The sequence below is a fragment of the Rhinatrema bivittatum genome, chromosome 6, assembly GCF_901001135.1.
Source record: "Rhinatrema bivittatum chromosome 6, aRhiBiv1.1, whole genome shotgun sequence".
Taxonomy (NCBI): Eukaryota; Metazoa; Chordata; class Amphibia; order Gymnophiona; family Rhinatrematidae; genus Rhinatrema; species Rhinatrema bivittatum.
This window is the reverse complement of record NC_042620.1, coordinates 11,684,213-11,706,524: the sequence shown is the minus strand read 5'-3', so window position 1 is coordinate 11,706,524 and position 22,312 is coordinate 11,684,213. Positions and strand designations below refer to the sequence as shown.

The 22,312-nt window shown below is 47.2% G+C and overlaps 1 protein-coding gene across 2 annotated transcripts in view; it reads right to left on the bottom strand.

The window, feature by feature from the left end:
• Positions 1–21,874, bottom strand: part of LOC115093386 (sterol 26-hydroxylase, mitochondrial-like) — a 67,971-nt gene extending 46,097 nt beyond the window's left edge. Inside the window, exon 1 of one of the 2 annotated variants that reach the window (XM_029605039.1) lies at positions 21,622–21,874. In XM_029605039.1, the coding sequence (XP_029460899.1) occupies positions 21,622–21,831 (210 nt within the window). In that variant the 5' untranslated portion in view covers positions 21,832–21,874. Of the gene's footprint in view, positions 1–6,353; positions 6,412–21,621 lie in introns of those variants that run through there. The other variant, XM_029605040.1, reaches the window with a different exon arrangement.
• Positions 21,875–22,312: the final 438 nt, after the last annotated feature.

Here is a 22,312-nt window from a genome sequence, read left to right as displayed (position 1 = left end):
AGGCGTGGCATTATATATAAAGAATAGTATTGCTGGGGTTAGGGGTAAGGAGGAGGCGCTGTGGGATTAATTTGGAAAGAGGGAATGGAACATCTATTTATACTGGTGTAATCTACAGAGCTCCATCACAGACTGAGGAGATGGATATTCATAGGATTGCGGTGAAAGGGGAGGTGCTACTGTTAGGAGATTTCAATCTGCCGGATGTTGATGGGGACGTCCCAACTGCGGTACCTTCTAGAAGCCAGGAGATCCTGCATTCTCTGCAAGGGGAACTGTTCTGTCAACTGCTAACAGAACTCACACGGGAGGGGGCGATGCTGGACCTGGTGCTTACCAACTGGGACAGTATCTCTGACGTTGTAGTGGGAACCAGTGACCACCGGATGGTGTGGGTCAGTATTAGAGCACAGGAATTGAAGGTTCATTCAAAGGCGAGGGTCAATATGGGGGCAGGACCTCAAGGAGTCGCTAGCTGGATGGGAAAATCTCGGGGAAGTAGAAGGGCAGTGGGCAAAACTAAAAGGGGATGATATAAGGGCAATTAACCATTTTGTTAGTTAAATAAATAAAGGGAAGAGGAAAAAGAGGCTGTTATGGTTTTCAAAAGAAGCAGCTGAAAAGGTAAGGGAGGAAAGGTTCACGTTCATAAAGTACAAGAGATGGCAGAAAGAGCAAGACAGGCGACAACATTTGATGCAAATAAGAGATTGCGTATTCTCCATAGCAGGTCCAAGGCTCTGGAACTCTCTACCAGAAACTCTACTTATGCTATCAGATAGAAAGAAGTTTAAAAATGAATTGAAAACATGGCTATTCATTAACGCATATAATCTAACTTAAAACTCAGAACACACGGACCCAATTAAAATCACGAAAGACAAATGATAATCGCTGTGTGAAGAATAAATCAAATGAGAGAATGCAGGATTCTCAAACAACCCACAGACTAAGAAGTGAAAACCACTGTATTATCTGTGATTACCAACCCGCCTTGCCTTATGTTCTGGTCGTAATTCCATTTTCCCCCAAAACCGTCTGTAGATAGATAGAAATTAATACCTTCATATGAACTCAACAGCATAATCAATCGTTTTGTTTTGTTTATGTTTATCTGTTGAATGTATAACTATGAACGTCACCTTGTAAACTGTTGTGATCTATATATGGAACGATGGTATATCAAATGTCTAAATAAAATAAAAAAAAAAAAATAATATCTGGAAATGCTAAGAGAAGCTGGGAAATTAAATATTTCTGTTTGGTGTTCACTGTATAAGAGCCAGGAGCAGGACCCCATAAAAAAAAAACCACAAATAAGATTGGAAGTGAGGGCAACCTCAATTGATTTTGAGAACAGTGCGTTAGTGAGGACCTGACTAAACTTAAAATAGATAAGGCAAAGGGGCCAGATGGGATACATCTGAGGTTACTAAGGGAACTTAGAGATGTCCTGGCAGCTCCGCTGGTGACCTTTTCAATGCTTCTTTGGAGGCTGGAGTCGTTCCGGAAGAATGGAGACGGGCGGATGTGGTTCCTGTTCATAAATGTGGAAGTAAGGAGGAGGCTGGGAACTACAGGTCAGTTAGTCTGACCTCTCTGGTTAGTAAATTAATGGAGTCGCTGCTAAAACAGAGGCGAGCGCAGCTTCTGGAATCCAAGGGATTGCAAAATCTGAGGCAGCAGGGTTTTACCAGAGGTAGAGCTTATCAGATGAATCTGATCAATTTCTTTGATTGGGTGACCAGAGAGCTGGATCAAGGGAGAGCACCAGATGTAGTGCATTTGGATTTCAGTACGGTCTCGGACTCAGTTCCGCATAGGATACTTATAAATAAAATGAGCACCCTTGTTTGGGGCCCTAGAATGACTAACTTTTAAATAAATAAATAAATAATTAATTAATTAATAAGGTAGTAGCGTGGATTGCAAACTGGTTGACTGACAGGAGACAGCGTGTAATGGTAAATGGAACCTACTCTGACGAAAGAATGGTGTTAAGTGGAGTGCCACAGGGATTGGTTTTGGGACCGATTCTATTCAGTATCTTTGTGAGTGACTTGGCAGAAGGGATAGAAGGTAAGGTTTGTCTATTTGCGGATGATACTAAGATCTGCAACAGAGTGGACAAGTTTGAAGGAGAAGACAGAATGAGACGGGATTTAAGAAAACTTAGAGTGGTCAAAGATTTGGCGGCTGAGATTCAATGCCAAGAAGTGCAGAGTCCTGCATCTGGGGTGCGGCAATGCAAAAGAGAGGGTGTGATGGGGGGTGAAAGACTGATGTGCAGGGACTGGGAGAGGGGTCTTGGGGTGATAGAGTCTGGGGATCTGAAGATGTGACAAGTTGATAGCTAAAGCCAGAAGGATGCTGGGCTGTATAGAGAGAGGAATAACCAGTAAGAAAAAGGAAGTGATAATCCCCTTGTACAGGTCCTTGGTGAGGCCTCATCTGGAGTACTGTGTGCAGTTCTGGAGCCCATATCTAAAAAAGGATAGAGACAACATGGAGGCAGGCCAGAGAAGGGCGACCAAAATGGTGTGGGGTCAGTATCGGAAGACATATGAGGAGAAGTTGAAGGACCTAAATATGTACACCCTGGAGGAGAGGAGGTGCAGGGGAGATGTGACACAGACCTGCTAGGAAATTCCAGTGTTTAATTATGCGTTGAGTAAAAAATATCTTCTCCTATTTGTCTTAAATGTATCACCTAAAAACTTCATTGTGTGTCCCTGGTCTTTGTACTCTTTGAAAGAGTATATAACCGATTCACATCTATCCGTTCTAGACCTCTCATGATTTTATAGACCTCTATCATATATGTGTATGATATATGAACACAAGATGAGGATGTACCATAGAGTGATACAGAGGCATTATGATATTCTCTGTTGTATTATCCATTCCTTCCCTAATAATCCCCAGCATTCTGTTTGTGTATGATATATGAACACAAGATGAGGATGCACCATGGAGTGATACAGAGGCATTATGATATTCTCTGTTTTATTCTCCATTCCTTTCCTAATAATCCCCAGCATTCTGTTTGTGTATGATATATGAACACAAGATGAGGATGTACCATGGAGTGATACAGAGGCATTATGATATTCTCTGTTTTATTCTCCATTCCTTTCCTAATAATCCCCAGCATTCTGTTTGTGTATGATATATGAACACAAGATGAGGTCTCACCATGGAGTGATACAGAGGCATTATGATATTCTCTGTTTTATTCTCCAGTCCTTCCCTAATAATCCCCGGCATTGTTTGTGTATGATATATGAACACAAGATGAGGGTGCACCATGGAGTGATACAGAGGCATTATGATATTCTCTGTTTTATTCTCCATTCCTTTCCTAATAATCCCCAGCATTCTGTTTGTGTATGATATATGAACACAAGATGAGGATGCACCATGGAGTGATACAGAGGCATTATGATATTCTCTGTATTATTCTCCATTCCTTTCCTAATAATCCCCGGCATTCTGTTTGTGTATGATATATGAACACAAGATGAGGTCACACCATGGAGTGATACAGAGACATTATGATATTCTCTGTTTTATTCTCCATTCCTTTCCTAATAATCCCCAGCATTCTGTTTGTGTATGATATATGAACACAAGATGAGGATGCACCATGGAGTGATACAGAGACATTATGATATTCTCTGTTTTATTCTCCATTCCTTTCCTAATAATCCCCAGCATTCTGTTTGTGTATGATATATGAACACAAGATGAGGATGCGCCATGGAGTGATACAGAGACATTATGATATTCTCTGTTTTATTCTCCATTCCTTTCCTAATAATCCCCAGCATTCTGTTTGTGTATGATATATGAACACAAGATGAGGTCACACCATGGAGTGATACAGAGGCATTATGATATTCTCTGTTTTATTCTCCATTCCTTTCCTAATAATCCCCAGCATTCTGTTTGTGTATGATATATGAACACAAGATGAGGATGCACCATGGAGTGATACAGAGGCATTATGATATTCTCTGTTTTATTCTCCATTCCTTTCCTAATAATCCCCAGCATTCTGTTTGTGTATGATATATGAACACAAGATGAGGATGCACCATGGAGTGATACAGAGACATTATGATATTCTCTGTTTTATTCTCCATTCCTTTCCTAATAATCCCCAGCATTCTGTTTGTGTATGATATATGAACACAAGATGAGGATGCACCATGGAGTGATACAGAGGCATTATGATATTCTCTGTTTTATTCTCCAGTCCTTTCCTAATAATCCCCAGCATTCTGCTTGTGTATGATATATGAACACAAGATGAGGATGCACCATGGATTGATAGAGAGACATTATGATATTCTCTGTTTTATTCTCCATTCCTTTCCTAATAATCCCCAGCATTCTGTTTGTGTATGATATATGAACACAAGATGAGGATGCACCATGGACTGATACAGGGACATTATGATATTCTCTGTTTTATTCTCCATTCCTTTCCTAATAATCCCCAGCATTCTGTTTGTGTATGATATATGAACACAAGATGAGGATGCACCATGGAGTGATACAGAGACATTATGATATTCTCTGTTTTATTCTCCATTCCTTTCCTAATAATCCCCAGCATTCTGTTTGTGTATGATATATGAACACAAGATGAGGATGCACCATGGAGTGATACAGAGACATTAGGATATTCTCTGTTTTATTCTCCATTCCTTTCCTAATAATCCCCAGCATTCTGTGTGTGTATGATATATGAACACAAGATGAGGATGCACCATGGAGTGATACAGAGGCATTATGATATTCTCGGTTGTATTCTCCATTTCTTTCCTAATAATCCCCAGCACTCTGTTTGTGTATGATATATGAACACAAGATGAGGATGCACCATGGAGTGATACAGAGGCATTATGATATTCTCTGTTTTATTCTCCATTCCTTCCCTAATAATCCCCAGCATTCTGTTTGTGTATGATATATGAACACAAGATGAGGATGCACCATGGAGTGATACAGAGACATTATGATATTCTCTGTTTTATTCTCCAGTCCTTTCCTAATAATTCCCAGCATTCTGTTTGCTTTCTTGGCTGCTGCTGCATACGGAGCAGAAGATTTCAACGTAGTATTCATGATGAAGTTTAGGGGCCTTGTGACCTGCCTCTGGAGGAAGGGTGACACACTGCTTTCTATCTGTCTCATGTAAAGGCCTGGATTTGTGCCCTAGGCAGCTTTAAATGTTTGATTTGGGCTACCTGACGTCTGGACTTTGTCTCTATTGAAAACATTTATTAAAACATCATGTTTTTACTCTCCCTGTTTTAATGTAACTTCTCTTTTCCACTTATACGTTAAATGGTTTTTCCCCTTGTTCTAATGTAAACCGGTACGATAAGACCTGGTCTTGAGTGTCGGTATAGTAAAAGAAGTTAAATAAAAATAAAAAATAAAATAAAACATCAATAAAAAGGAGAATTTAGAAAAAAAAAAAAAAAGGATTGACAAACTGCGCTGGGTAAATATGTCCTCGGATTACATCTCCGAAGGCTGAAAGTGAAATCTAGCAGCTTGGTTTTAAGGCGGCAGAGATAAATGGATTCCACCCGGGGTTGCCCATGACGCGTTGATTTCTTGAAGGGGCAAATTTGAAACTTCCACATTGGACAAGAGGGTCTACGGGTGCTTTTAAACCATGAATTTCACCCTGATTTTCTAAGTCTGAACTCGGGGGGTACTTCTGCCGGTACCCACAGACCTTTGCAGCTGCTTTTTTCTGCAGGCACAAAGTAACCCGTGTAGAGTTGACCTCGCGGTCTGCAGTGTCCCAGGGAAAGCCTCTCCCCCCCCCCCCCCACTCTGAGTGAGACTTTCAGCCACGTTCAGGGAGGGCAATGTCCTGACAGTCGACAAAACCTTTTCAAACTGAGTTGTAACCTGCTGCTGCCTCCTCCACGTCCCTCCCCAGCGCCTCCACGTTAACATCTGCTTTGAGAAATGTAATTTACATTCTTTAATCACGTCTCCAAAATTGATCGAGGTGATTTACAGCTATAAAAGACAAAATCAGTTACACCAATAAGATTATATGACAGGTCAACAACATATAAAATGAACATTAAAAACCAACAGCAGCCGAATCTGCCTAACGTAGCATCACCCATGCACGCCAATGACCCTCCTACCTCACAAGAGACCCTGGTTTTTCACTGGGGGGTGGGACCAGAGATGGGGTAGACAAGGGAAGGGAACAGGGACAGAGTAGGGAGAGAGGGGACCAGCGGTGGCCTTGGGTCTTGCAGCCCAGGACGGAGGGACGTTCAGGTGAACGGATTCCCGGATTCTCTGCTCCTTACCTGCCAGCATCGTCTGCACTTCTTACTCCTACAGGCTCACAGACTCCAACCTCCAGCAAGTTATCCGGCGCAGATCACGTCCTAAAACATTGCTAATATTAAAAAACAGATAAAACGAAACATACCCTGTGCCTGGCCCCTGCGTCGTGTAAGGGAGACGAGGAAGCACCGGTAAAGCTTGCAGCGACACTCAGGCCTCTCAGAAGAAAAACGAAGCAAACCCACAGCCCGCATCTAATAACCGTTCCCAGGACCTGGCGCTGCCCCGCTCATATAACCAAGTGCTCAAGCTGCGCTTTTATACCACTTAAAATCTTTACCCGTTCATTGCTATCTTTATTCAATAATAAAGTACATGGCTAAATTAAACCTTCCCCCAAAATGCACCCATAAAAAAAGATGAAATGCACAAACAAGCACATAACACGATTATACTAGCAAATGTTGATGGAAACCTCATCTTTTTTTATGGGTACCGTCTTTATTTCAACATTAGCCTTTAAAACCTCTCACGCCACGTAAATATCATTTATAAACGCGTGGAATCGAAATGCCCCACGCCTGAGGCTCTGCTCTGACGCGCCCCGCGCCCCTGCGCTGGGGCTTCCTACAATAACACGTTGTCTCTGGCCCACGTCTTCACCCACCCACTTACTCAAACACTTTTGTAAGCCCTGGGTGGGACGAATCCTTTAGTTGGCACCCAGGGGCACAGAGGAAGATTAAAGGGTGGACCCTCTCTGCTTAAAACACCTCCACAGACTCCATATACCTCCCCCTTGCTCCAGGGATAGCTGTTGTGGGGATGAACTATAGTTCACACACCCTGCTTCTTTGCACTGCAAGCCCGGTTTTCCTTCCTGGCTACACAACACTAAGCTTTACACTATCTCTGCATCCAAATAACACACAGGAGAAGAATGGTGGTTTCCAGCTTCTTGACTGGTAGTTGATTAGGTGATCAGATGCTATTTACAATTAACTTCTCTTCTTAGTTCAAGTAAATAAATGATAAGATAGCAAGAAGATATAATAAACGTGCGACTCCAATTCTTCATCAGAGTCTCTATTCTCAACTTGAATCCCTGTTCTCTAATTTCTTTCTCCAATATCCTATTAGATTGAATGTAGTCCAATCCTTCGTTAACTCCTAATTTAATTCTTAAATCTTCCCACTGAAGGTGGTTAGAATGTATATATTCCCGATATTTAATCAGAACTTAATCCCAGAATTAATCTCTTCCAAGAAATCCTTTACACATACTATATATAACTCCAGAAGGGAACTTTACGCTCTTTCTTGCTTCTGGTAACTCCTTAGACAGTGCCTGGTGGGCACCTCTCACTCCCTCATATAAAACTTCACTCAGTAGCAACAAAGCTCTTGAATTTTCTCCAATTCATTTTAAATGTGCTACTTGCTAACTTCATGGAGAGCCCCTCTAGTCCTTCTATTATCCAAAAGTGTAAAAAAACGATTCACATCTACCAGTTCAAAACCTCTCATGATTTTAAACACCTCTATCATATCCCCCCTCAGCCGTCTCTTCTCCAAGCTGAACAGCCCTAATCTCTTCAGCCTTTCCTCATAGGGGAGCTGTTCCATCCCCTTTATCATTTTGGTAGCCCTTCTCTGTACCATCTCCATCACAATTATATCTTTTTTGAGATGCGGTGACCAGAATTGTACACAGTATTCAAGGTGCGGTCTCACCATGGAGCGATACAGAGGCATTATGACATTTTCCGTTTTATTCACCATTCCCTTCCTAATAATTCCTAATATTCTGTTTGCTTTTTTGACTGCTGCAGCACACTGAGCCAACGATTTCAATGTGTTATCCACTATGATGCCTAGATCTCTTTCTTGGGTTGTAGCACCTAATATGGAACCTAACATTGTGTAATTATAGCATGGGTTATTTTCCCCTATATGCATCACCTTGCACTTATCCATATTAAATTTCATCTGCCATTTGGATGCCCAATCTTCCAGACTTACAAGGTCCTCCTGTAATGTATCACAATCTGCTTGTGATTTAACTACTCTGAACAATTTTGTATCATCCGCAAATTTGATAACCTCACTCGTCGTATTCCTTTCCAGATCATTTATAAATGTATTGAAAAGCACCGGTCCAAGTACAGATCCCTGAGGCACTCCACTGTTTACCCTTTTCCACTGAGAAAATTGATCATTTTAGCCATCCCATCAGGTTGCATTTTGTGTTCAGATGTTGAGCTCTGTATCCTCCACAACTGTAAGGCCCAAACAATGGGAGACTTTTCCTTCAGTTTCCCGGGATGACAACTCCTAAGGTTAAAAAATGTACTTTGGCCAGCAGATTTGCAAAAGATGGCAGTCACAAATCTCTCGCTGTCCAAAGTAATTTCTATGTCTAGGAAAGGAAGAGATCATGCACGGACATGATAAGAAAATTTTACATTAGGATCATATTGAATTTAAATAGTTTAAAACCCCCACCCTGGAAGATCCTTGCCAAACCATGAACATATCATCTATATAATGACACCAAACATGTAGATGGATATAGCCAATTTTCTTTAAAAATTAAACATATAGACAAGCCAGATTAGGGGTCTCTCACTGTACACAACAATATCCTTAAGGCTACACAGAAAACCTGTTATTGTGTTCCCTTTCTAGGATTAATTGAAATTGTTAAACAGTGCCTACCCCATTCTCTGATGAATGTCAGTTACTTGTTATGTTTTGTTTTGTTTTTTCTATGTGCATGGTTTGGGTCCATCAGAACACATCCTGAACTTTGCACTCCCTTCTCTCTGTGCAGTATCCACCTATGCAAAGCAGGAATTTGCACCAGCAAAGGGAGCAGCTGTAGGCTGGGAGCCGCTGAGTGCCTCAGCAGCCAGCAGGCTCTTTAGCCAAGAAAGGTCGAGTTACACGTAAACTGAACTGGGCTCTTTTCAGAGAAAAGGCGAGCTTTCATTCTGCAGAAGATTAACAAGCACTGCGTTTCCACGTTGGCTTCCCGGAATATTAAAACCTGTCCTCCGAGGGCCTCCTCCCCCCAGCACCCAGAAACTCTGCTGCTGGGGGTGGAGATCGTGTAACAAACAGCAGGGCTGCAAAAGTGGCTGAAATCTGATATTGACTGCAAAACTCAAAATCTAAACAAACAGACCTGGATGAGATCCACACCACTCCCTCATCTACAAATCACAGGCCGGGTTAACCTTTTCCTTCCGTTCCTGAATCAATCCTTGAAAAACACAGAGCTTTTCCTGTAGCCTGCTGGCTCATACACAACATTTACACAACATTATAGTCTCAAATATGCAGAACAAGTGATCAATCTCGGATTTCTTTCTTTGAGCTGTCTCTTACAGAGCCCTGCACACTCTCATGCATGCAGGTGATCACTCCTGCATTTCGTTCTTTGGTGAGCTGTCTCTTACACAGCCCTGCACACTCTCATGCATGCAGGTGATCGCTCCTGCATTTCGTTCTTTCCTGAGCTGTCTCTTACACAGCCCTGCACACTCTCATGCATGCAGGTGATCGCTCCTGCATTTCGTTCTTTGCTGAGCTGTCTCTTACACAGCCCTGCACAATCTCATGGATGCAGGAGAACACTCTTGCATTTCGTTCTTTGGTGAGCTGTCTCTTACACAGCCCTGCAACTCTCATGCATGCAGGTGAACGCTCTTGCATTTCTTTCTTTGGTGAGCTATCTCTTACATAGCCCTGTACACTCTCATGCATTTCATTCTTTGGTGAGCTGTCTCTTACACAGCTCTGCACACTCTCATGCATGCAGGTGATCGCTCCTGCATTTCGTTCTTTGGTGAGCTGTCTCTTACACAGCCCTGCACACTCTCATGCATGCAGGTGATCGCTCCTGCATTTCGTTCTTTCCTGAGCTGTCTCTTACACAGCCCTGCACACTCTCATGCATGCAGGTGATCGCTCCTGCATTTCGTTCTTTGCTGAGCTGTCTCTTACACAGCCCTGCACACTCTCATGCATGCAGGTGAACACTCTTGCATTTCGTTCTTTGGTGAGCTGTCTCTTACACAGCCCTGCAACTCTCATGCATGCAGGTGAATGCTCTTGCATTTCTTTCTTTGGTGAGCTATCTCTTACACAGCCCTGCACACTCTCATGCATGCAGGTGAACACTCTTGCATTTCGTTCTTTGGTGAGCTGTCTCTTACATAGCCCTGCACACTCTCATGCATGGAGGTGATCAGTCTTGCATTTCGTTCTTTGGTGAGCTGTCTCTTACACAGCCCTGCACACTCTCATGCATGCAGGTGATCGCTCTTGCATTTTGTTCTTTGGTGAGCTGTCTCTTACATAGCCCTGCACACTCTCATGCATGGAGGTGATCCGTCTTGCATTTTGTTCTTTGGTGAGCTGTCTCTTACACAGCCCTGCACACTCTCATGCATGCAGGTGATCGCTCTTGCATTTTGTTCTTTGGTGAGCTGTCTCTTACACAGCCCTGCACACACTCATGCATGCAGGTGATCGCTCCTGCATTTCGTTCTTTGGTGAGCTGTCTCTTACACAGCCCTGCACACTCTCAGGCATTTCATTCTTTGGTGTGCTGTCTCTTACACAGCCCTGCACACTCTCATGCATGCAGGTGATCGCTCCTGCATTTTGTCCTTTGGTGAGCTGTCTCTTACACAGCTCTGCACACTCTCATGCATGGAGGTGATCAGTCTTGCATTTCGTTCTTTGGTGAGCTGTCTCTTACACAGCCCTGCACACTCTCATGCATGCAGGTGATCACTCCTGCATTTCGTTCTTTGGTGAGCTGTCTCTTACACAGCCCTGCACACTCTCATGCATGCAGGTGATCGCTCTTGCATTTTGTTCTTTGGTGAGCTGTCTCTTACATAGCCCTGCACACTCTCATGCATGGAGGTGATCCGTCTTGCATTTCGTTCTTTGGTGAGCTGTCTCTTACACAGCCCTGCACACACTCATGCATGCAGGTGATCGCTCCTGCATTTCGTTCTTTGGTGAGCTGTCTCTTACACAGCCCTGCACACTCTCATGCATTTCATTCTTTGGTGAGCTGTCTCTTACACAGCCCTGCACACTCTCATGCATGCAGGTGATCGCTCCTGCATTTCGTTCTTTCCTGAGCTGTCTCTTAGACAGCCCTGCACACTCTCATGCATTTCATTCTTTGGTGAGCTGTCTCTTACACAGCCCTGCACACACTCATGCATGCAGGTGATCGCTCCTGCATTTCGTTCTTTGGTGAGCTGTCTCTTAAACAGCCCTGCAACTCTCATGCATGCAGGTGATCAGTCTTGCATTTCGTTCTTTTGTGAGCTGTCTCTTCCACAGCCCTGCACACTCTCATGCATGCAGGTGATCGCTCTTGCATTTCGTTCTTTGGTGAGCTGTCTCTTCCACAGCCCTGCACACTTTCATGCATGCAGCTGATCGCTCTTGCATTTCGTTCTTTGGTGAACTGTCTCTTACACAGCCCTGCACACTTTCAATCATGCAGGTGATCAGTCTTGCATTTCGTTCTTTGGTGAGCTGTCTCTTACACAGCCCTGCAACTCTCATGAATGCAGTTGATCGCTCTTGAATTTTGTTCTTTGGTGAGCTGTCTCTTACACAGCCCTGCACACTCTCATGCATGCAGGTGATCGCTCTTGCATTTTGTTCTTTGGTGAGCTGTCTCTTACACAGCCCTGCACACTCTCATGCATGCAGGTGATTGCTCCTGCATTTCGTTCTTTGGTGAGCTGTCTCTTACACAGCCCTGCACACTCTCATGCATTTCATTCTTTGGTGAGCTGTCTCTTACACAGCCCTGCACACTCTCATGCATGCAGGTGATCGCTCCTGCATTTCGTTCTTTGGTGAGCTGTCTCTTACACAGCCCTGCACACTCTCATGCATGCAGGTGATCGCTCCTGCATTTCGTTCTTTGGTGAGCTGTCTCTTACACAGCCCTGCACACTGTCATGCATTTCATTCTTTGGTGAGCTGTCTCTTACACAGCCCTGCACACTCTCATGCATGCAGGTGATCTCTTGTGCATTTCGTTCTTTGGTGAGCTGTCTCTTACACAGCCCTGCACACTCTCATGCATGCAGGTGATCGCTCCTGCATTTCGTTCTTTGGTGAGCTGTCTCTTACACAGCCCTGCACACTGTCATGCATTTCATTCTTTGGTGAGCTGTCTCTTACACAGCCCTGCACACTCTCATGCATGCAGGTGATCTCTTGTGCATTTCGTTCTTTGGTGAGCTGTCTCTTACACAGCCCTGCAACTCTCATGCATGCAGGTGATCAGTCTTGCATTTCGTTCTTTGGTGAGCTATCTCTTCCACAGCCCTGCACACTCTCATGCATGCAGGTGATCGCTCTTGCATTTCGTTCTTTGGTGAGCTGTCTCTTCCACAGCCCTGCACACTTTCATGCATGCAGGTGATCGCTCTTCCATTTCGTTCTTTGGTGAACTGTCTCTTACACAGCCCTGCACACTTTCATGCATGCAGGTGATCAGTCTTGCATTTTGTTCTTTGGTGAGCTGTCTCTTACACAGCCCTGCAACTCTCATGTATGCAGGTGATCGCTCTTGAATTTTGTTCTTTGGTGAGCTGTCTCTTACACAGCCCTGCAACTCTCATGCATGCAGGTGATCACTCTTGCATTTCGTTCTTTGGTGAGCTGTCTCTTACACAGCCCTGCAACTCTCATGCATGCAGGTGATCGCTCTTGCATTTCGTTCTTTGGTGAGCTGTCTCTTACACAGCCCTGCACACTCTCATGCATTTCATTCTTTGGTGAGCTGTCTCTTACACAGCCCTGCACACTCTCATGCATGCAGGTGATCGCTCCTGCATTTCGTTCTTTGGTGAGCTGTCTCTTACACAGCCCTGCACACTCTCATGCATTTCATTCTTTGGTGTGCTGTCTCTTACACAGCCCTGCACACTCTCATGCATGCAGGTGATCACTCCTGCATTTCGTTCTTTGCTGAGCTGTCTCTTACACAGCCCTGCACACTCTCATGCATGCATGTGATCGCTCTTGCATTTCGTTCTTTGGTGAGCTGTCTCTTACACAGCCCTGCACACTCTCATGCATGCAGGTGATCGCTCTTGCATTTCGTTCCTTGGTGAGCTGTCTCTTACACAGCCCTGCACACTCTCATGCATGCAGGAGATCGCTCTTGCATTTCGTTCCTTGGTGAGCTGTCTCTTACACAGCCCTGCAACTCTCATGCATGCAGGTGATCACTCTTGCATTTCGTTCTTTGGTGAGCTGTCTCTTCCACAGCCCTGCACACTCTCATGCATGCAGGTGATCGCTCTTGCATTTCGTTCTTTGGTGAGCTGTCTCTTACACAGCCCTGCAACTCTCATGTATGCAGGTGATCGCTCTTGAATTTTGTTCTTTGGTGAGCTGTCTCTTACACAGCCGTGCACACTCTCATGCATGCAGGTGATCGCTCTTGCATTTCGTTCCTTGGTGAGCTGTCTCTTACACAGCCCTGCAACTCTCATGCATGCAGGTGATCACTCTTGCATTTCGTTCTTTGGTGAGCTGTCTCTTCCACAGCCCTGCACACTCTCATGCATGCAGGTGATCACTCTTGCATTTCATTCCTTGGTGAGCTGTCTCTTACACAGCCCTGCACACTCTCATGCATGCAGGTGATCACTCTTGCATTTCGTTCTTTGGTGAGCTGTCTCTTACACAGCCCTGCACGCTCTCATGCATGCAGGTGATCACTCTTGCATTTCGTTCTTTGGTGAGCTGTCTCTTACAGCCCTGCACACTCTCATGCATGCAGGTGATCACTCTTGCATTTCGTTCTTTGCTGAGCTGTCTCTTACACAGCCCTGCACACTCTCATGTATGCAGGTGATCGCTCTTGCATTTCGTTCTTTGCTGAGCTGTCTCTTACACAGCCCTGCACACTCTCATGTATGCAGGTGATCGCTCTTGCATTTCGTTCTTTGGTGAGCTGTCTCTTACACAGCCCTGCACACTCTCATGCGTGCAGGTGATCGCTCTTTGACCTTGTTTTTTTGTTTGGATTTTTGGAGCTCTTCTGCTATTTTCATAAATCTCTATCAGAGTAGCTTCAGGTGCTCCAAAGTGCTTATTTGGGAGCGTCAGTGATCTGAGGTTGTTTGGTGCCTGCTTCAGGTGCCTGCAAATTAGTTTGAGAGACCCTGTGTATGAAGAAACCCATGCAGCTTTCGACTAAAGAAGAGCAGAAGGCGTGAACAGCTTTGCATGCTGGCTCCTTATTCCCGCATGGAAACTGCCAGGTTGCAGGTCACTCCTAGGCTGGCCGAGCCCCTAGGAGGAAGATGCAGCCCAACCTCAAGAATCCCCTCCTTCCAGGAGCTTTTCCTGGGGACTGGGCAGTTAAGTCCCTCTGTTCTTGGTTTCTGAAACCCTCAAGCTGTAATTTCCGTCCTGTCTGCCCCATCCTTTGAAATCCCGGCGTATGGCAGCGCTCCGGTAATGAACAAACCGGACGCCGGCAAAATTGAGCGTCCGGTTTTCGACCCCACAGCCGCAGGCCGACTTCACATTTTTATTTATTTATTTTTACTGTTTTTACCTTCGGGACCTCTGACTTAATATCGTCATGATATTAAGTCAGAGGATGCACAGAAAAGCAGTTTTTATTGCTTTTCTGTGCACTTCCCCGGTGCCGGCAGAAATTAACGCCTACCTTTGGGTAGGTGCTAATTTCTTAAAGTAAAATGTGCGGCTTGGCTGAACATTTTACTTTCTGTATCCCGCGCGCATATCTAATAGGGATATCCACATGCATTTGCATGTTGAGGGCGCTATTAGGTGCCGCGGGTTGGACGCACGTTTTCCGCCCCTTACTGAATAAGGGGTAAGGGAAAACGCGCGTCCAACGGCGGGCTAACAGTGAGCTCCGTCGGAGCGCACTGTACTGTATCGGCCCGATTGTGTGCTCAGATCTTTTTTTTTTCCATCAAGCCTTTTTATTTTTATTTTTTTATGGTTTCTTCTATTTGTATTGCGACAATCCTAGGTAGGAGGAACCACGGAAAAACAGTATTTTTTTGTTTTTAAGTAGATCTTGGACACACGGCAAGACTTTATGCCTGTTAGGGAGCAGGCGTAAAATTCTATTGGTTAAAAAGTGTGCGTCAGGCACCCGGGGATTTTTTGTTTGTATTGCAGGGTAATAGTTAATAGCCTCATCTACCCGGCATTTACATTTGATGGGCGCTATTAGCTACGTCTTTGGACGCGTGATCCCCCATACGTGTATAACCGCTTGCTAAGCTGGTGCGCTACGCTGGGCGCACTTTATTGCATGGGCCCGAGAGAGAGGTGGGGCAAACCGTCAGGCCCAGCGGGACCTGGTATGCACACCGTGCATTTGCATGGGGTGGCACACCTGGGGGGGAGGATGGCGACGGCAATAGAAGAGTCCACAGGGCCGCGGGTGGAACCAAACCCACCAGTGGCTGAAGAGGAAGAGAGGCCGTCGCCAGCTGAAAAGGAAATGCCACACGTCCGCCATGTTCCCTGAAACCAGACCGCACGTGCGCACCGCACAACTTTTCACGCTTCAGTCCCAACTCCCCCCCTCCCCCCCAGATCTGATGAGAAGAGGAGCCCGCCGGGCCGTGGTGCATCTCATCCCACCATGTCCGAAGAGAAGAGGAGGCCGTGTATGTGTGTGTCTGAGTCTGTGTGAGAGCTTATGTATGTGTGCATGTCTGTGTGAAAGCTTGTGTGTGTGTGACAGCCTGTATGCATGTGTGTGGGCCTGTGTATATGTGAGTGTCTGAGTCTATGTGAGAGCTTATGTATGTGTGCATGTCTGTGTGACAGTCTGTATGCAAGTGTGTGTCTGTGTGAGGGCCTGTGTATATGTGAGTGTCTGAGTCTATGTGAGAGCTTATGTATGTGTGCACGTCTGTGTGACAGCCTGTATGCATGTGTGTGTCTGTGTGAGGGCATGTGTATATGTGAGTGTCTGAGTCTATGTGAGAGCTTATGTATGTGTGCATGTCTGTGTGACAGCCTGTATGCAAGTGTGTGTCTGTGTGAGAGCCTGTGAGAGCCTATGTATCACACAAAAAATCGTGCACACAGCATTGTGAATACAGCTTAGCACAGCTCTGTGGAAATCCCGTGCTCATGAGCTCCTAAGCTATTGTGCCTCACGTTTCCTTAGCGCTTGAAACGTAATTCCTAGTCCGAGGTAGAGTAAAGTTTCCAGGGCAGGTGTTCGTCTACGGGCAGAAGCTGGAGTTCTGGATTTTATGTGCATGGTTTCCACGCATAAAATATGATTTCTGTGTAGGAAGCGAATTTGCAGGCCGATACAGTACGGTGAGCTCAGCCAAGCGCACCGTTTGGCACCTTGTTTGGATGCGCGTTTTCGACGCCCTCCTATTACCCTTTATACAGTAAGGGGTAATAGGAAAACACACAGCCAACCCCCTCGAAAGTAATGGCGCTCATCATATGCAGACGCATGTTAATGAGCCTGTTAGTTATTCGCCCGGAATACTGAAAGTAAAATGTGCAGCGGAAAAAAACCTGTTTCTCTGTACACCCTCCGACTTAATATCGCTAGGAGGAACCAAAAATTAAAATAAATAAAATAAAATAAAAAATCTAACCCGGCGGGTTAGAACAAGACACGCTCAGTTTTGCCGGCGTCCGTTTTCCGAACCCGTGGCTGTGAGTGGGTTCGGAAACCGACGCGGGTAAAATGAAGCCTCGGTTGCCGGAACCCGCGGACGCCATGACTCACAGCTCGTCCCTGGCGCCTCCTTCTCGGCTCGTGGCCTCATTCGAGTAGAGAATCGCGCTCCCAGGAGAGGAGCCTGGGCGGGCGCGTCGGGAGAGGCGGGCGCTTGACTGGGAGCGCCGGCTCTCCGCGCCCCTCTTACTGCATCAGCCTGCGGGTTTGGAGCAGTTAAAAAGCGGTCACCTTGCGCGCATTTCCTAACTCCTGAGGCGCCGCTGCAGCTTGCGCCCTGGGGAAGTGCGCGCTGACGCTCAGCGCAGCTTTAAGGCGCGGCTCGGTAAGCCCTCCCTCCCCCCGCATCACCTTTTCCCATTCAGTCTCCTCTTAACGCAAGGCTTCATTAACAGGCTGGGCCGAGACCCCCCCTCCGGGGAAGCGGGCAGCTGCTTTTATCACTCCCCAGCCCCTCGCTATCTTCAGATGCAGCCGCATCCATCCTCCCCCAGGCTCTTCTGATTCTGCTAATTTGTCATTTAATCACCTTCCTCCTAAGTCATTACACGCATTAGCATATTCTTTGTTAGATGAGAAATGCCGCAGGCATTCATCCCTCATATTTTAATCAATTTCTCCAGCGTCTCCCTATCAGTCCGAACGTTTCCAGTTTTAATAATTCTGCCTTCACAGTGATAATGAAATGATATTCCCCTGGAGCAGTAACTTAGCTGAAACCCAAACTGTTTACTCATCAAGTTTAAAGTTTAAAGCCACGTCTAATCTGACCAAATTACTTCCTGATGCAATATTAGACCACAGTTTACCCCCACTACCCACAGCTAAGGATCCTCTGTGCTTATCCCAGGCTTTATCTCTCACTCCCTCACAGCTAAGGATCCTCTGTGCTTATCCCAGGCTTTACCCCTCACTCCCTTACAGCTAAGGATCCTCTGTGCTTATCCCAGGCTTTATCCCTCACAGCTAAGGATCCTCTGTGCTTATCCCAGGCTTTACCCCTCACTTCCCTACAGCTAAGGATCCTCTGTGCTTATCCCAGGCTTTACCCCTCACTCCCTCACAGCTAAGGACCCTCTGTGCTTATCCCAGGCTTTATCCCTCACAGCTAAGGATCCTCTGTGCTTATCCCAGGCTTTACCCCTCACTCCCCCACAGCTAAGGATCCTCTGTGCTTATCCCAGGCTTTACCTCTCGCTCCCCCACAGCTAAGGATCCTCTGTGCTTATCCCAGGCTTTACCCCCACTACCCACAGCTAAAGATCCTCTGTGCTTATCCCAGGCTTTACCCCTCACTCCCCCACAGCTAAGGATCCTCTGTGCTTATCCCAGGCTTTACCCCTCACTCCCCCACAGCTAAGGATCCTCTGTGCTTATCCCAGGCTTTACCCCTCACTCCCCCACAGCTAAGGATCCTCTGTGCTTATCCCAGGCTTTACCCCTCACTGCCCCACAGCTAAGGATCCCCTGTGCTTATCCCAGGCTTTACCCCTCACTCCCCCACAGCTAAGGATCCTCTGTGCTTATCCCAGGCTTTACCCCTCACTGCCCCACAGCTAAGGATCCTCTGTGCTTATCCCAGGCTTTACCCCTCACTCCCTCACAGCTAAGGATCCTCTGTGCTTATCCCAGGCTTTACCCCTCACTCCCTCACAGCTAAGGATCCTCTGTGCTTATCCCAGGCTTTACCCCTCACTCCCCCACAGCTAAGGATCCTCTGTGCTTATCCCAGGCTTTTCCCCTCACTCCCCCACAGCTAAGGATCCTCTGTGCTTATCCCAGGCTTTACCCCTCACTCCCCCACAGCTAAGGATCCTCTGTGCTTATCCCAGGCTTTACCCCTCACTTTTCCACAGCTAAGGATCCTCTGTGCTTATCCCAGGCTTTACCCCTCACTCCCCCACAGCTAAGGATCCTCTGTGCTTATCCCAGGCTTTACCTCTCACTCCCCCACAGCTAAGGATCCTCTGTGCTTATCCCAGGCTTTACCCCTCACTCCCCCACAGCTAAGGATCCTCTGTGCTTATCCCAGGCTTTACCCCTCACTCCCCCACAGCTAAGGATCCTCTGTGCTTATCCCAGGCTTTACCCCTCACTCCCCCACAGCTAAGGATCCTCTGTGCTTATCCCAGGCTTTACCCCTCACTCCCCCACAGCTAAGGATCCTCTGTGCTTATCCCAGGCTTTACCCCTCACTCCCCAAAAGCTAAGGATCCTCTGTGCTTATCCCAGGTTTACCCCTCACTCCCCCACAGCTAAGGATCCTCTGTGCTTATCCCAGGCTTTACCTCTCACTCCCCCACAGCTAAGGATCCTCTGTGCTTATCCCAGGCTTTACCCCTCACTCCCCCACAGCTAAGGATCCTCTGTGCTTATCCCAGGCTTTACCCCTCACTCCCCCATAGCTAAGGATCCTCTGTGCTTATCACAGGCTTTACCCCTCACTCCCCAAAAGCTAAGGATCCTCTGTGCTTATCCCAGGTTTACCCCTCACTCCCCCACAGCTAAGGATCCTCTGTGCTTATCCCAGGCTTTACCCCTCACTCCCTCACAGCTAAGGATCCTCTGTGCTTATCCCAGGCTTTACCTCTCACTTCCCCACAGCTAAGGATCCTCTGTGCTTATCCCAGGCTTTACCCCTCACTCCCCCACAGCTAAGGATCCTCTGTGCTTATCCCAGGCTTTCCCCCTCATTCCCCCCATAGTTAAGGATCCTCTATGCTTTTCTAATCCCCATCTGTCTGACACAATTTAGTGACTTTCCCACAATGTTGAATTAGGTGATGAGTGACTAAGGGGTTTCAGTTGTTATCCAAATAGTCACTAAATGGCTGGGATTGGAACTGAGGCACAGGGAGTTAAAGTGACTCACTCCAGGGTCACACAGAGAGTCAGTGGCCGAGCAGTGATTAGATCTGAGGCACAGGGAGTTAAAGTGATTCACTCCTGGGTTACTCAAAGAGTCAGTGGCAGAGCTGGGATTAGAATTGAGGCACAGGGAGATAAAGTGATTTATGTCAGAGTCAGTCAGTGGCAGAGCTGGGATTAGAACTGAGGCACAGGGAGATAAAGTGATTTTATCTCAGAGACAGACAGTCAGTGGCAGAGCTGGGATTAGAACTGAGGCACAGGGAGATAAAGTGGTTTATGACAGAGTCAATCAGTGCAGAGCTGGGATTAGAACTGAGGCACAGGAGATAAAGTGATTTATGTCAGATTCAGTCAGTGGCAGAGCTGGGATTAGAACTGAGGCACAGGGAGATAAAGTGATTTATAGATTCAGAGAGTCAGTTGCAGAGCTGGGATTAGAACTGAGGCACAGGGAGATAAAGTGAATCACTCAGGGTCACACAGAGAGTCAGTGGCAGAGCTGGGATTAGAACTGAGGCACAGAGGGATAAAGTGAATCACTCAGGGTCACACAGAGAGTCAGTGGCAGAGCTGGGATTAGAAGTGAGGCACGGGGAGATAAAGTGATTTATCTCAGATTCAGAGAGTCAGTGGCAGAGCTGGGATTAGAACTGAGGCACAGGGAGATAAAGTGATTTATGACAGAGTCAGTCAGTGGCAGAGCTGGGATTAGAACTGAGGCACAGGGAGATAAAGTGATTTTATCCCAGAGACAGACAGTCAGTGGCAGAGCTGGGATTAGAACTGAGGCACAGGGAGATAAAGTGATTTTATCTCAGAGACAGACAGTCAGTGGCAGAGCTGGGATTAGAACCGAGACAGAAGGCTGTGAGATCCTGGTTCTCTATTCCATCATGAAAAGAAATGACGCCCACAGCAGACGCTTCGGGGGGAGTAGCTGCTGCCGTCTGGAACGCCCTCCCAGAAACTCAGGAAAGTCAGGTCGTGAGTGCCTAACCCGGAACTGCAGGACGGGGAATCGCTGGCACCAGCTCCAGTGCCTGGAACGTCCGGCGGCAGGAGAGGCTCCGCTCCCTGCTGCGAGGGGCTCACTGGGAGCTCTGCTGCGGGGCTGATAGCGCTTAAAGTCAGTGCTAAAGGTGCCCCCTTTACATCGTCCGCCTCTAATGTGACAGCTCCTGCTATTCAAAGAGGATTTAGCTCTTTTTACGGGGGCTCAGCCTAGCGGTTAGAAGTTTCTAAATCAGGGAAGCTCGGAGTTCAAATCCCACTCTTACTCCTTGCAAACGTAAGCACCTCCCTTTCTCCTCTGTTGCCTCCCGTACCAGCCTAGATTGAGAGGGCCAGGGAAATCTGTACAGTGCCGGACCGTCATCTGTTTGGAAGTACCGGAAGGGGAGAATTTAGCAAAGAAGTTAAGCTCTGTGTTCTCCTACATTTATTTCATGTCTTGTCTGCTTTTCAAGCACTGCAAGCGGATTCCATGCAGGGACGTGGGGGGATTTATCCTGTAACCCGCTCTGGGTGAATTTAATAAATCCATCCACCTTTGCAGGAATGCCTCTGCCTTTAGCTGTGCAGGGGGAGGGGGACGACGGGGGAGAAGAACGGGGGACGACGGGGGAGAAGAACGGGAGCCCCCTCCCCAGCCCTACCTGCAGCTCGTGGGTACGCAGGATGTAGCCCCTGAGGAAGTGCCAGTAGAGAGACCTCAGCAGGCTGGGACCGGGCAGCTCGTCGGGGCTCTTCAGCCTCCTCCCGGCTTCCGCGGCCGCGGCCCCCAGCGCGGAGCGGGCTCTCCGCGGGGTCTGCAGGAGGAGGCCGCGTCTCCCGCGCGGGATGCAGTGGAGGCAGCGCGCTGCCATGCTGCGCCCAGCCCGGCTGCTCTTGCTCTGGGAGAAGGCAGGCAGGCAGCGTCGTGCGCCCTCCTCCCCTGGACGTGGCGAGTTAACCGTCTCCCTGCTGCGAGGAAAGACGCAAATGATTAACTCGGGCCATTGACTTCTCGGGCGTGTGAGCAGGGAGTGAGCGGAGCAGGGGCGCTTCCGATTAACGCGGGCTGCGGTAGGGAACCGGAGCAAGAGCGCCCACGGCCCAGGCAGAGAGACCTGGCCACAGCCAGCCAGGGCTTTCAGGAGCCTGAGGGAAGGGCAGCAGGGGGCGACAGCCTGAGACGCGGGAGCAGCGACCACCCTGCTCCCGGGCTCACTGGCACTTTGCATCCAAGAGAAGGACTTTCCATGCAGCAGCTTATAAATCACTGGGGTGCACAGAGGTGACCTCTCTCAGACCAGGGCTGCATGCACAGGACCTCAGCAGAGCAGATTCCCTGCTGCTCACCTCTTG